The sequence below is a fragment of the Hibiscus syriacus genome, unplaced genomic scaffold (assembly GCF_006381635.1).
Source record: "Hibiscus syriacus cultivar Baekdansim isolate YM2019G1 unplaced genomic scaffold, ASM638163v2 tig00110151_pilon, whole genome shotgun sequence".
NCBI classification, from domain to species: Eukaryota; Viridiplantae; Streptophyta; class Magnoliopsida; order Malvales; family Malvaceae; genus Hibiscus; species Hibiscus syriacus.
In genome coordinates, this window is record NW_024062603.1 from 3181629 (window position 1) to 3198019 (window position 16391).

The 16391-nt window shown below is 33.8% G+C and overlaps 1 protein-coding gene across 1 annotated transcript; it reads left to right on the plus strand.

The window, feature by feature from the left end:
• Positions 1 to 15434: 15434 nt before the first annotated feature.
• Positions 15435 to 16016, plus strand: LOC120215666. Its single transcript, XM_039213280.1, has 2 exons — positions 15435 to 15532; positions 15620 to 16016. Exons 1-2 carry the CDS (start codon positions 15435 to 15437, stop codon positions 16014 to 16016), a joined length of 495 nt encoding a protein of 164 aa, XP_039069211.1.
• Positions 16017 to 16391: the final 375 nt, after the last annotated feature.

Here is a 16391-nt window from a genome sequence, read left to right on the forward strand (position 1 = left end):
TTTTTCTTTTTCTCATAGGGTTTTTTTTTTTTTGAAAGATGGTATTTTGTATTATAACCGAATACAAATTACACTACCTCAAGGACCTCATTAAAAAATCTCCCTAACCCTAATTGGAAGAAAAAGAGTGTACCAAGAGGTGGAAAGAGAACTAATACAATGATGCCACAATACAGCACCTACGGGGACTGTCAGCAAAGAACCAGGAACGCCAACCCTACTAATCACTACATTACACCATAATTTTAACGATGATCGACTCCGCACACAAAAACAGCAAAAGCGAACCAACCAGAAATACTTGTAACCACGGCAAAGCCCAATCACTAGAGAACCGCCACAAACAGCCTAACAAAACCATACTGATGCAAACACCACAGCACAACTCAAAGAACAGAAACATACATCCCGTCAATAGTGCTATAAACTCAAAACCATACATGTAGTTGAAGAAACGCAACAACTAACTAACAAAACCCTAACTTAATGGCATTGTTACCTCCTACACTACATAAGCAGCCCACCTTCTCCTCATATCAGAATCGGATAGAGATCTTCCAGATAATTCTCGAAAGAACTTTGTCCTGAATATCTAATAAAGATTCAAATTTCTGATGCTTTCTTTTAATTCTATTGGGCAAAACCTTATCACTTGAAAAAACAAAAATTTCTTACACTTTCACTAATAGGAAAGAAAGGTATTAATAAAATCCGTGAGATGATTCCAACGAGGTTTAAAATGCGCGTAACGTAAGACTCAGTTCTATTATCTTTTTGGATTTGGACTTCTTTTATTGACGCTGAGGATTAACAACATGAATAGTCTCGTCCTCATAGCCACAATGGAAGGATTAAATATAATAAGTAAAAAAACTTTCTTGGTATATGTTCTGTTCTAAAGGCACCCATCACCTATTAACAGCCTAGGCTTGACATCAAGTTTCGATATTCGATCCCTATCTTCCAAATAATCAAACTCTTTTAGAGCCTTAACTTTGGAGATTTCCATGGCTATATGAGCTTCCAGATCGACTGCAACTGCTACATAAGGTGGCCTAGACTCCGAGCTTTTTCTATCCCTTGGATAATATAAAGCGGTCGATCCTTATTCAGGTTTCCACATATTCAGAGAAAGGCCACTGATAGAGGTCTTCATCCACGATGATGGCGGTGATGATATGGAGGGGTTTTAAAAACACCAATTTTTTTAAAAAAAAGTCTTCAAAAAAAACCTTAAAACTTTGAAAACTCCAATTTAGATCCCTAAACAGTCATTGTTTGAAGTCTATTGGACCTCCACTAGAACCTCCACCCTACGACAAGCCCAACCCAGCCATAAACGTCGTATCTTCAATGATGAGAACAGCAAAATCACGACCCAAAATCATGTCTTCGATGAACTTAAACCCCTAAATTCATGACACTCAGGCGATCCAACGACGCACACGATGACAATGTAGACGAGGCCAACTAGGGAGATGGAAAGAGCGACGTCAGCAAAGACGGTCGTGACTAACAAGGGGTTAGGGATTTTGGATTTGGATTTGAGGCTTTTTTTATAATTTTAGGGGGAAATAGAGTTTTTTATAAATATAATAATTTTTTAATTTTTTTAAAAAATAAAAAATAATATAGCGTGACACATGCCACTTAACTGAAATTTTTAATGGAAATTACATCCCGAACACTTAAAGTGGTAATGCTTGTTACGTTAGGGACCTGGATGATTCAAAAAAAAGTTTGGGCACCTATTTGAGAAAAGCGATATAATTTGGACACTTATTTTATAATTAAGCTAATCATTGAATCTAATTATTTAAAAATGTATATACTACTTTAGAATTTATTGAAAAGGGTTAAAATCTATTTTTTATAAAATTATTTTATTTTTAAATTAATGAAAAAAAAAATTGTTTTGTTTTTTTTATATAGGAAAAAAATCATATTTTTCTCTCTTTTTTGTTCCTCTTTTTCAAGTTGAGGACTTTAATCAAATTATCAAGTATTTCATTTCGATTGAAGATAATTTTTAAAAAATATTTTTTAGTTTAATTTATATTTATGATTTTATTTTGAGTATCTATATTTATTGTGTAGGTTCAAGAATTTTCATCTCTTTCTCTATATATATATAGAGAGAGAGGGGGCTTAATTATAAAATAAGTGTCCAAACTATAGCTCTTTTCACGAACAAGTGCCTAAACTTGAAGGATCTCGATTCCTAATGTTATAAATGTTACCACTTTATATGCCTAGGTCGTACATGTTGTTAATTTCCTGCGTTAAGTGACACGTGTCACATTCAAGTAATTTTAAAAAAATTATTTAAAATTTAAAAAAAATTATATTTTTTGAATAATTTTTTTTAAATAGCCCCAAAACTTTGAAAACCATCTTTTGAACCTCTAAACCTACGTCGACCACCCTTTACCATCGAAGAAGCTCCACCCAACCACCCAACCTCACAACCCCTGACAATCAAAACTCCTTTGAAATCATGATCGATCGACAGCCAATCGATATTTTATGCAAACCCTAGTATGAAAATTGCAATCCACACAATTCCAATGACCAATCGGAGACAACTACAACGACGTATTACTAAAAGGATGGCAGAGACTATGTCGACGGTGGTGGTCGTGGCTGAAAAGGACGGTGAGTTAGGATTTGGGAATTTCAGGGATTTTGAGACTTTTTTATAATTCAAGAGAAATTAGGGTTTTATAAATATAATAATAATTTTTATATTTTTTAAATAAATTTTAAAAATATTAGAATATGACACGTGTCATTTAACAGAGGAAATTAACACTTCTTACGACCCAGACATCTAAATTGGTGACGTTTGTAACGTTAAGCATCGGGATCACTTAAAAAATAGTTTAGGCACATATTCGTGAAAAGAAATATAATTTAGAATCTTATTTTATAATAAACCATATATATATAATTTAAAACTTATTTATTAAATTTGCATGTTATGTTTCCTTTCAAAAAATTGCTTGTTATATGAATTTATTTTAAAATTAAATTGATATAAAAGTTTTTAATTTTATTGATTAAAATTATATGTTATGCGAGTTTATTATAAAATTAAATTTATATATTTTTATGATTGTATGTTGTGTGAAATCATGGGTAAATAAAAAGGATTAAATAAATTTTACCTCTTTCAAATTTATTACAAACAGATGAAATTTAAATATTTATAAAATTTTCTTTTATTAGTATTTGTGGCTGATGCACTTAGCTCTCTAGAGGTAAAGTGTATACCTATTATTTTGGATAAGTTATTTAATATATTTCAGTGTATTAAGGGAAAGAAAAATAAATAAAGGATTTTGCCTACTCATTTTATTAAAAAAGAGTATTAAAATTTTTGGACCATTATTTTTAAATTTTTGGACTCACAACTAATAAGTATGATATTTTGATATATAATTTATATTGACAAATTTTAATTAATACATACAAATATTTTTAAGTGACCCCCAACAAGTAATGTTAAGTTATGTCACTGTTGAACATTAACCTGTTAACTAAGGTAATACTTTACACTCAAAGAATCGTATATTTTACCTTTGATTTTAATAGCTTACTAAAAATTATCATTTATGTCGAAAACATATGGTAAGTATTTTAATTTCAGTTTGTAACTAATGCAAAAAATACAATTGATGACGTGTAACAGAGGCCGCATTCTTTTTATCCCGAGTTCATTTTGGAAAATAAGGAAAGAAAGGACAAAATGGTGAATACCACACAACGAATCGAAAAGGTCGAGAAATCAATAGAAAAATTAAAAGGAAAAGAAAACCCTTATTATACAGATCTGTGAGACCTGCACACAAAACAAAACCCACCATTGTACGGATAAATAAACACTGCCCTTTTCGATATTTTCCTTTTCCCGGCTTCACTTTCATTTTATATTTTCTTTCTTCTCTCGTCGTCTCTTTGTCTCCACCTCCGCCATTTTACTAATTTTCTTCTCTCTTTTTTATTCGGTTCTCTCGGATTTGAACTGATACCTAATAAGATTATGAGAATTCGAAAGAACAAGAAGCTATCGCGTCGCTGATATACCCGCAAGGTTCAAGGCTGCCTGAGAGTGTTCACGTTTGCCGGATGAACCAGTCAACATGGGATGTGATTCCTTTACCTCAAAAACCGTATCTTCATCACCAAGTAACACTTCTTGCTGCCTTTATTTTCCTTGTTTGTTTCTTATGGCTGATCTGCTTTCTTTTCTCCTTCAATGTTGTCTCCGTTTGTCCTTCCTTTTAGTGTTTTCCCATTTAGGGTTTTAACTAAACCCTAAATTACCTCATTATCGTATGTTTTTTCCTTCGAAATGCCCGATTTAGGTTGGAGGATCTTCGTCGTTTTCGTGTATTATTGGCTGATGCGGGGTACTTTATATGTTTTCTAGCTTAGTTTTGTTTTTGTTTTATTTTTTTCCTTTTGAAATAACTCAGTTCGAATACGAAGATAGCTTTAATGGAAATGGAAATGTTTCTCCGGAGATCCGTTAGACTTAAAAAATTTAGTTTTCGGGGAAAAACGATGAAATATGATTTTGAAAATAATTTAATTTTTGAGTCGCCACTAACCTTTAAGTTATGTAGGTTGGAAACCTTAAACAACAAAAAATAGTCTGCGTTTTATCAAAAATTCATTTTTAAGAGTTCGGGAGTCGGTTACGTGTGGGGAAGAGTTAGCATCCCCACAACGCCCAAATTTTGGTACCTAAACGATTATATGTTGCTTAAATATTGGGAATTACAAACTTAAAAATGTATTTAAATTATGATCCTTTTATTAATTCGAGTTTATTTAAAAAGTGTGAAAAATCTTCGGGAACACACTTCCTTTGTAATTAGGAGACTTTCCCATAGATTCCCCTCACAAAAACGTTATTTAGTAATTTTCACAAATATAAAATAAAACAACATAAAAGTAAAAAGCGGTACAAATACTCGAAATAACTAAACGTGGAACAAAGAAAATTATCGAATATAAAACAAACATTTATGCAAAAAATCTTCGAAAAGATACCTTCCCTTTAGTTGGGAGATATTTTCGTAGATTTCTCTCACAATAAAATTTACCCATTTTCACATATTAGAAAATAATGATGATTTATAACAAAAGGCATAAATAATTATACAAAAGGCGTAAATAATTATCTAAATATACACATAATAAAACGAAAAGAAATAAATAAAAAAACTCATACAAAAAATACTTATAACAATTACATAATTTATATACATACATACATACATGAAATTATAACGATCGATAAAACAAAGTTATAGATTTGGATGAAAATGAATATTTACAAACATGATAAATTAAAATATTAATAAGAATCTAATCATACCTAATAAATAAGGATTAAATCGCACAAACAGAAACTTTAGAGGTGCAATACTAATAATATAACAAATCATGGTTAGTGTGTAAATATCACATAATATGAGTACAAGATAGAAATAAATCCCAAAGCAACATTCAAGACAAAAATGAAAAGAGATAAAACATACTGCCATTTACAGAAATTTAATCAAAATTATTAATATTAGGAACAAAGACTAAAATGAACTATTCTAAACATGTATTGCTGAAGTATAAATGATCTAAAATATAATGACCCAAACATAAATAATACCAAATAACATTTAAAAGGAAACATGGACTATATTATAACATAAAGTAAACTAGGTGCTCAAAATAAAATAAAGCTAATATTTCATTAATGACCAAAATAGAGTTTTACTAGCCATGGAGGACCTTTTTTGTAAATATCCCAGAAGTTAAAAACCCGCGTCCAGCCTCCCTTAACGGCGTCGTTCTGTGTGATGTATAAAGGGCCCATTTTAAGGAGAATAACCAGTCCTTCTCCCATTTTTACATTTTCTTCCTCTCTCTTCTCTTTAGAGAGAAAAAACTCTCTCAAACAACCCTATCCTCCTCACTTCTCACAGTGACCGAGGGCTAGAAAGACCCAAAACAGAAACGAACCCCTTCACTCCACTACTCCAACCCCAGAAGAAAGCCTTTTCTCCTTCCACAATTTACACATAAGTTAATCGAGCCTCATAAGGCTCTGAGAAAAAAACCCTAGCCCCGTTCCTGGCCATGAATCGGCCCCATCATCGAGACACAACGACTTAAAGATTCGGCGAAGGTTTAGGAAGGTAAACTCTCCTCCCTCTCCATTTTTTTTTCTCTTCGAAAACCCTCGCTAGTTATTTTTTCACCCTCTGAATGCTCTCTTCATTCCTTTAGTTCTCTCTTTTTTCTCTTAAACCCAAATACATCTCAAGTTTTTCTGTCGTTTTTTCTCTTTTTCCCTGGAAACCCGAATGGAATCCTCTCTCTTCTCTTTTTTCTTTTTATCTTTTATGCATGTGTTGTATTTGCTGATAGATTTGATAGAGTTACTTGGTGCCACCGAAATAAATTTGATAGGGTTAGATTGAATCGGGATATCCCTTAGATTTCTTTTTATTTTTCTATTGGGTTTCTTCTGATATTTTTGTTGATTGATGGGTTGCTTGTTTATGTCACTATTAATGACAAAATTGGACGATAGAACATTCGGCGGTGGCTTGGAAGCTCGTCAGCCTGCTCACGCGTCGTTGAGAGATGAACAGTGAAGTCCACACGCGGTTGGAGCTGGCTTCGATTACATGAGCTGGCGATTGCTTGACATTCCAGGGTTTTAAACCCTAATTTGAACGGGTACTAGTACAGGTCTCTTTCGGGTCGAGTTTCAGCTGTTTGGGTCTTGGGTAGTAATTGGGTTCACTTGGTGGGCTGCTGAATGATTGGTGGGCTTCGGGTGGGTCTGTTGTGCATGGGCTTGTTTGTAATTAGGCTACTTTTGGCCTGCAAAATATATAAACAAAATAAATATAATAATAATAATAGTAAAATATAATAATAATATTTTTGGTAAACCCGGACAAAAACGGGTGTCTACAGTTGCCCCTTTTTGCATATTCTTGTGTTAACAATAATAGGGCAAAGACGAAGAGATAACAAGTTTTTGTCCGGTTCTCTTTGGTTTTGAAATTGGATATGTTGTGATTGGTGATGACACTGCTCATACGCGATGAAGAGGTATGGTCGTCTAAAGGTGACACGACTCCTACGTGATGAGGAGATCAGGTCGGGGGATCACACTAGTCATACGTGATGAAGAGTTCTTGGCCATCCTTAGGAATGGTGATAACTTGGTTCCTACACGATGAGGACGGTTGGTTATCTAGGGGTAACACAGTTCTTACATGATAAGGAGGTCCGGTTCTGGTCGGGGAATGACACAGTTCCTACGTGATGAGGATGGTAGGCCATCTTTAGGGATAATGGTTTCAAGAGAAACCAACTCAAAGATGATGTTTCAAAAGAAACACACTCAAAGATGATTTTCTCAAAAGAAATTGTCTCAAGAGAGACAAAATTTCGTTACCAAAAGAAACATACTCAAAGATTTTTATTTTGTCTCAAGTGAAACAGACTCAGATTTTTTTATTTCGTTTCAAGTGAAACAGACTCAAATATTTCTCAAGAAAACTGTCTCAAGAGAGACAAAACTTTGTTTCAAGGGAAACAGACTAAAAGTTTTTTTTCAAAAGAAATTGTCTCAAGAGAGAAAAAACTTTGTTTCCTAATAAACATACTCAAAGATTTTTTAAAAAGAAACTGTCTCGAGAGACAAAATTTGTTTCAAGAGAAACAACTCAAAAGATACTGATAATCTGCTTGTTCCTGCTGGTGGAGGAAAGGCATTCAGAAGATCTAATTGTTCACATCAGGATGTTGAATCCTCAAAGATGCCCCAACATTCAATGTGGAATCTCCAAAGATTCCCATCATTCATTGTTTCTTACTTCAACACTGATTCTAAGCATGAGCTTTGTGTTTGAGAGCTATATGTCAACTACCAAGATCCACTCCAGAGAGATTGTCTTGTTTGAAAAATGTTTTTCTTCTTCTTTTATTTTCAAAAGTCTGAAAATATCAATTAAAAGAGTTTTGTAAAATGTTTAATCAAAAGTCTAAAATATTGCCCATTTTCTAGGTTTCACAATTGACAAATCATAAAATAAGAGCTCGTTGGATATCAAAGAATTAATTACACTGTTAATCCTTCAATAAATTATAGCTATTTGACAAGTGTCAAGATCAATGCTATCATTGAGAAATGGTAAAGTAAGGAAAGGATAAAAATGTCTCAAGTTGTTATTTTTAGTCAAAGGTATGGTATTCTTATTTATTTGCTGTTCACTGATATGATGGAGTAGCTTCTGTACTCATTTATTGGAATTGTTCTCCGACTCCCAGCTATTATGGTCTCATTAGGATATTGCGATGCCTTATCAAGGGATTTGTGCTATCGCCTCTTATTCAATAGTTGCACAGTCTTCTTTTTCCACCAGAATGTACTCTTTCAAACCTCGACCTGAGACAAGTTATTTCCTTGCCCCCATCAAATTTTTTCACAAAAATTGGCTCCCTTTTCCCTAGTTTCGATCTTGAGCTTCGGAGAGATATCCGTTAAATTCCAAGATACTTCTGGAGAACATATTTTGTTTGAAAATTTTTTTCTTCCTTTGGATTTTCAAATTTTGAAAAATATCAAAAGATTTTTGAGAAAATATTGCCTCCTTCTAAGTTTAACAATTGAAACAAATCATAAACAGGAGTTCATTGGATATCAAAGAATCAACTACTCTTTTAATCTTTGATAGCTGCAAATCTTTGAAAAATATTAAGAGCAAAAGGTTGGTTTCAAGGTTAGCTACCTAAACTCTAAGGTTTGTTTCATCGATTGGGTCACCTTGAAGATAATGGCATGCCCCTTTTTCTTGGTTTGGCATTTTGATCGGAGGCAGACAAAATGTCGCAAACTGTATAGTTAATTTCTAGACTCTTTAGAACACTCTTGTTTCAATTCTCTGAAATCTTTCATTTGTTCAAGCCTCGTACACTCCTCTAGTCAAGGTAGTGCAGAAATATCAGTTTAAAAATGAGATTTCTGAATGCTCGTGTGAAGTTGACTATAACAGGCGTTCCTCAACTCCTTTAGTCCATATTCACCAAAACTCCTTATTTAGTAAATTTGATTTAATTTGCCATTGTTGGCTAGTTGGATTCAGCTTTATTGTACATATATATACTTTAAAATTGCCTTTGTTTGGCTAGCTGAAGGATTCATGTCGTCACAAATTCTTTGACTTGATAACCATAATGGAGCAAACACCGAATTGCCAAGTACTCGATCAATGTCATGGTTTGAATGTAATCTATTCATAAAGTCAGGGCTTTCGAGTTTCCTCTATAACCAATTGCTTTAGCGGAATAGCTCAGCTTTATTGTATATATATATATATATTCTGGGTATACGGATTATATTTCTTAAACTCGCTGAGGAAAACCTGTTATAGTCCCAGTGTTTGTTGTAGGTCAGCAAATCTCATCATTAGAGTTCAATTTCCAAGCAACTGACCTAAACTATATTCACCTACTTGACCATTCCATCTAAAAAGATTATGATCATCATCGAACGTCATCAACAGAAGTAGAAACCAATTAGTTTTGCAATCTCATGTGCTAGTTACCCCATTTTGTCCGCTCCTAACACATACCTGAATGCCAAGCCTTTGATTGACTGTACATGCAATAAAAGAGTTAGCTTGGTTCCTACTAGAGAAGGGTATGTACTCAGATGTATTTTTAGCATAAGATCAAGGGGTCCCTGTTTTGCTGGTTCAATCTTGTCATTTATCAAAGATTTACAACCTCAATTATTAAAGAGCTTTTAGTTAAGATGATATTTAAAGAATTCAAGATTAAAATATTCTCATTGTTCATTTTCTAATAATGAAGCATTTTATTGAAAATGTTTGAACTTCATGCAACTTACAAACATTTAAACATGGATAGAAACACAAGTTCAAACAAGATGATATGAATGAGAATGCAACAAAGCTCCTGATGGATGCCCCAGCTGACTCCTGATCAGAATGCCCTATCACACACTGAACGTCAATGCCCCTAAAATCGATCAAATCTTGGACCTTGCATTTCAATGCCCCGCAGTTCTCAGTGATGTGCCCTGAGCTACCAATATGATAGCTGCATATGGCGCTTATATCATGGCATTCAGGTATGGTGCCTCTCTTGGTTTGGATTGAACTGAAGTCACAAGAGTTGGAAGCAATTTCTCATATGTCATCGAAATTAGATTGATGCGAGATGCCCCACATTGTTTATTCTGGTAGAAAGGTTCATGTTCAAGTGAACATCTTGTACTCAATGTCTTAAGGTTTTATTAGTAGAAAAATGTCGGTTTTTACGTCTAAGAAGATGATGGTAATTTTATTGGCTCAAGGAAAGGTATATGTAGGACTTTTGTGTTTCAAAAAGATAAAAGCCATGTTTTAAAGTCTCAAGAAAAGGTAATGTAAAATTTTGGTCTTTTGGTAGTGACTATGAATTATTTCGGGTAAAAAATCAAGAGATTTTATTTTGGGGTTTTAGACAGGAAAAGAAAGGTATAATCTTGCCATATGTCAAAAATCCATAATTCTTGAAGAATTAAGAGAATCCACAATTCATTTGATATTCAAAGAAATAAAGATTAAAACTCGTTCAATTATTTAACCTTAGAAGGTAGCATAAGTTCAATCATTAAGATTAAAAATATTTAAGCACATATTAAATACAAAACAAAATCGAGTTCAAACAAAATAATCTCTCTAGATGCAAATGGTAGATGCAATGGCTCCATCATTCTTGAATTGTCCATGCCCCTGAATCCATCATGTTCTAGATTTTGCTCTTCAGTGCCTTACCATTCTCAGTGGAATGTTTGGAGCTTCCTATATGGTAATTGTATATGAGATCAACATCGTAGCCCTTAGGATATGTGGACTCTTTTCTCAAATCCTCCTGGAAAGCTCAACCTTACAATCAGCTAAAAAAGCTCATACCGTACAGATTTTAACTACTTCATTTAATTTGTTCGTATCTTGCTTTTATTCTCAATGTAGTGTCACATGAATAGGACCACTATCATTAAATTCTCCAAGACATAATTCTATGTTTTTATGCATGATGCATGCGAAAAATATTTAAATAAATGTAATGTAGAATGTAAATGCAAAAGGCATCAATTTCCAAAAGTAACTATTATTAGAAAGAGTTCCATTCGTTCAGAAGAGCTTTCATCTTTACAAGAGAGATTAATCTACAAATGTGGTTCGACCCTTTTATTTAGCTCCATGATCTCAGTCATAATCCCACCCATTTTCTCTTCTTTCTATAATTGACTCTGAATCTGGACGATGAGTAGTTGAGTGCATCCTCTGAATCAACACTCCAATCTGTCAAAGAAATCTTCTTGAGACAATGCCACATAAAATATTCATTTTCTTGTGGAACTTCTCTATGGTTGCTACTCTTAAGCTCTTGTAGATCATTCTTCTTGAAATTGACATTGACCTCTATGGTCATCTGTGATACATAAGCTTCAGGCAAACTATCTATTTTTTGCCCTTCATTTCTTCAGATCAAGCTCGAACCGCTAGATTGTGTTCTTTCTTGTTATGAAAACTCTTTTCCATTTTAATGACCGCTCTCCTATTCTGGTTATTACTTGGTTAATCAACACCTTTCTTTTATTTATGATGATCATACAAAATGCGATGATGCAAATGCAGATGCAAAAGTGATGACCCTCTGAAATGCAATGCAAAGAAGGATGAAAAATGATATAAACAAAAGAAATGAAATATATTAGTACAGGTAAGATAATAGATACATATAAAATGTTATTCAAAGATGAATACAACACCTACCCCATCATGGTATCTACCCAAAAATGCTTTTAATAGATAACAATCCTACCCGGACATGCTTTCTACCCACAATGATTTTATTTTCAAGAAAATAATCCTAACCGCATGGTATCTAATTCACATGCTTCTATTTAACAAAATTTAAAGCAAAAGACAAAGGTTCATAAAAACTTTTCCTTTATGTACATTTATTTTGGGTACCTACTGACAGATAGAGGCTCGGTATAACTATATCTAGGGTGACCATTCTACGGTTCATTATATGCATGGTTTCGGCTCTATGAGTAAAAGGGTACCCGAATTGTCCTTGTTGGTGCCTCCTCAGGCCGCCAAACCCTTAATCTTGGCCATTACAGGCTCGTGCGGATCGAATTCAATTCGAGAGGATACATTACCTTATGTCCATGCGGAGAAACAATTTATCTCATGTAGATATAAGGTATATGAACCTCAAAGGTTACTTGCTAAAACCCGTGCGGAGAAACAATTTATCTCACGTAGGCTAAACTTTCACCTCAAATTAAAAGAACAAAGCTCGTAAGTGAGCTTATGGTATGCAAATGTGTGTGCTGTGTGTGAGGAGAAACTCACAAACCATTAAAAACACGAATAAACAACACTCTTATGATTTCCAAAATATGTTCAAATTTGTAAATCACTAAAATCAAAAATCAATTAGTTTTTAAAAAATAATATATTGAAACTTTTAATAAATAAAAGGATCGTGAATTAAATATAATTTAAATTTGTAATTCCCAAAAATAAATAACAATGTACAATTGTTTATGGACTGACTCTCAAATTCCCCAGCAGAGTCGCCAAGTTGTCATAACGTTTCCCTGTGGGACCTGTTAGACTTAAAAATTTTAGTTTTCGGGGAAAGGCGATGAAATATGATTTTGAAAAAAAATGATTTTGGAGTCGCCACTAACTTTTAAGTTAGGTAGGTTGGAAACCTTAAACAACAAAAAATAGTATGCGTTTTACCAAAAATTCATTTTTAAGAGTTCGGGAGTCGGTTACGTGTGGGGAAGAGTTAGCACCCCCACAATGCCCAAATTTTGGTACCTAAACGATTATATGTTGCTTAAATATTGAGAACTACAAACTTAAAAATGTATTTATATTATGATCCTTTTATTAATTCGAGTTTATTTAAAAAGTGTGAAAACTCTTCGGGAACACACTTCCTTTGTAATTAGGAGACTTTCCCATAGATTCCCCTCACAAAAACGTTATTTCACAATTTTCACAAATATAAAATAAAACAACATAAAAGTAAAAAGTGGTACAAATACTTGAAATAACTAAACGTGGAACAAAGAAAATTATCGAATATAAAACAAACATTTATACAAAAAATCTTCGAAAAGATACCTTCCCTTTAGTTGGGAGATATCTTCGTAGATTTCTCTCATAATAAAATTTACCCATTTTTACATATTAGAAAATAATGATGATTTATAACAAAAGGCATAAATAATTATACAAAAGGCGTAAATAATTATCTAAATATACACATAATAAAACGAAAAGAAATAAATAAAAAAAACTCATACAAAAAATGATTATAACAATTACATAATTTATATACATACATACATGAAATTATAACGATCGATAAAACAAAGTTATAGATTTGGACGAAAATGAATATTTACAAACATGATAAATTAAAATATTAATAAGAATCTAATCATACCTAGTAAATAAGGATTAAATCGCACAAACAGAAACTTTAGAGGTGCAATACTAATAATATAACAAATCATGGTTAGTGTGTAAATATCACATAATATGAGTACTAAGACAAAAATAAATCCCAAAACAACATTCAAGACAAAAATGAAAAGAGATAAAACATACTGCCATTTACAAAAATTTAATCAAAATTATTAATCTTAGGAACAAAGATTAAAATGAACTATTCTAAACATGTATTGCTGAAGTATAAATTATCTAAAATACAATGACCCAAACATAAATAATACCAAATAACATTTGAAAGGAAACATGGACTATATTATAACATAAAGTAAACTAGGTGCTCCAAATAAAATAAAGCTAATATTTCATTAATGACCATAATAGAGTTTTACAAGCCATGGAGAACCTTTTCTGTAAATATCCCATAAGTTGAAAACCCGCGTCCAACCTCTCCTAAACGGCGTTGTTCTGTGTGATGTATAAAGGGCCCATTTTAAGGCCAAATAATTGGTCCCTCTCCCATTTTTATATTTTCTTCCTCTCTCTTCTCTTTAAAGATAAGAAAACTCTCTAAAACAACCCTATCCTCCTCACTTCTCAAGGCGGCCGAGGGCTACGAAGCTCCAAAACAGACCAATGGCCACCTACTCCTCACACCGGTCTCCTAAACGAACCCTTTCACTCCACTACTCCAACCCCAGAAGAAAGCCTTTGCACCTTCCCCTTTTTACATATGAGTTAACCGAGCCTCATAAGGCTCTAAGAAAAAAAAACCTAGCCCCGTTCCTGGTCATGAATCGACCCCATCACCGAGACACAACGACTCAAAGATTCGACAAAGTTTTAGGAATGTAAACTCTCCTCCCTCTCCCCTTTTTTTCTCTTCGAAAACCCTCTCTAGTTATTTTTTTCATCCCCTGAATGCTCTCTTCCTTCCTCTAGTTCTCTTTTTTTTGCTCTCAAACCCAAATACCTCTCATGTTTTTCTTTCATTTTTTTCTCTTTTTCACCTGGAAACCCGAATGGAATCTTCAGTCTTTTTTTTTATCTTTGATGCATGTGTTGGATTTGCTGATAGATTTGATAGAGTTGCTTGCTGCCACCAAAATAAATTTGACAGGGTTAGATTGCATCGGGATATCTCTTAGATTTCTTTTTATTTTTCTATTGGGTTTCTTCTGATATTTTTGTTGACTGGTGGATTGCTTGTTTATGTCAATGTTGATGACAAAACCAGACAGTGGAACATTCGGAGCGGCTTGGAGGCCGGTTCATGCGCCGTTGAGAGATGAACAATGAAGTCCACGCGCGGCTGGATCTGGCTTCGATTACTGGAGATGACGGTTGCTTGACATTTTAGGGTTTTAAACCCTAATTTGAATGGGTTAGGTCTTGGGCCAGTACGAGTCTCCTTCGGGTCGGGTTCTAGCTGTTTGGGTCTTGGGTAGTAATTGGGTTCACTTGGTGGGTTGCTGAATGATTGTTGGACTATGGGTGGGTTTGTGTTGCATGGGCTTGTTCGTAATCAGGCTACTTTTGGCCTGCAAAATATGTAAACAAAATAAATATAGTAATAATAATAATAATAATAATAAGTATAATAATATTTTTGGTAGACCCGGATAAAAACGGGTATCTACAGGGAGCATTGGCGATTCTATTGGTGTTGTTGAGAGGTAATTTACATTATTTGATTTGTGGTATTGCATTAGGGTTTTAAGTTAACAGCCGAATAATTATCCAAGAAATAAATAAAATTTGTTGATGCCTTGAATAGGGTAGTTGAGTTATTGAAAATGAATACTCAGTTTGTGTTTCTTGAAATGTTATTACTCGAAACACAACGTAGATACAATGGTGGGGAGTAAAGAGGAAGCAGTTATAAAAGTGGGAGGCATGGTTATCGATGATAATGACGATAACGATGAGATTGAAACGACCAATTATTTTGGGTTCGAGAGCCAATGCGAAGAAGAAGAATAGGATAAACAATCCAATCGAGATCCAGCTCTGCTGAAATCTTGCAACTACAACAACAGTGATAGTGTGCATAATATTAATCCCTGCAAGAATACCGATAATTACAACAATCAACCCACCGGAAGCCGCCGAGAACGAGCTCGAGCATCGCGGAAATGCTCATCACCAGCATTGAATCACTATGAGTTTTTCTATTATTCTAGGTTTGGGCCGTCGTGGCAGAAAAAGAGACGCGGCGGCAGTAGAGTAAGGGAAATCATGGACTATCATATTGAGGTCAAAAACAACAGAATCGTTGTCACTGTCCAAAATAATTCGGCGATGTCTTCTTCTTCACAAATAGATGATAACGAAGAATTTGATTATGTCGATGAGGAGGACGAGGAGAATGGAGACAGTGGCAAGAAACGAATGAAAAAGCCTATTAAAGCAAGATCGTTGAAGTCCCTGTTGTGAAATGGAAAAACAAAAACAAAAAGGTCAGGGTTCTTTCTTGTATTTTCTCTTTCGTGTATAATCTTTTTGAAATTGTCATATTTTTATGGCAGTTGTGTGATTTTTTAGGGGTTTTTTGGGTATGGGGAGGGTGTGTTCTTGTAATTTTTGTAGCTTTTGGTTTTCGGTTTCGTGGGTGATGTGGCAAGAGGAAAATCTTTGTTCGAAATTACGAATGTTGGGCTTAATATTGCAACATCATTTTGCGGGGTGCGATTTAGGCCCAACAGTGTTCCGTTTTATTTTGATCAGTGTTTATAGTTCGCTTGGAATTTAAGCCTTTTAGGCTATTAAACAGTACCTGGGAAAAAAGATGGGTCAATCACTTTTGTTTTA

Bases quoted from the DNA above. Each gene is read 5' to 3' on its own strand.
- LOC120215666 (XM_039213280.1), top strand. From the start codon at position 15,435: ATGGTGGGGAGTAAAGAGGAAGCAGTTATAAAAGTGGGAGGCATGGTT. The intron at 15,533-15,619 runs GTTCGAGAGCCA...CTACAACAACAG, and splicing joins GAAACGACCAATTATTTTGG to TGATAGTGTGCATAATATTA.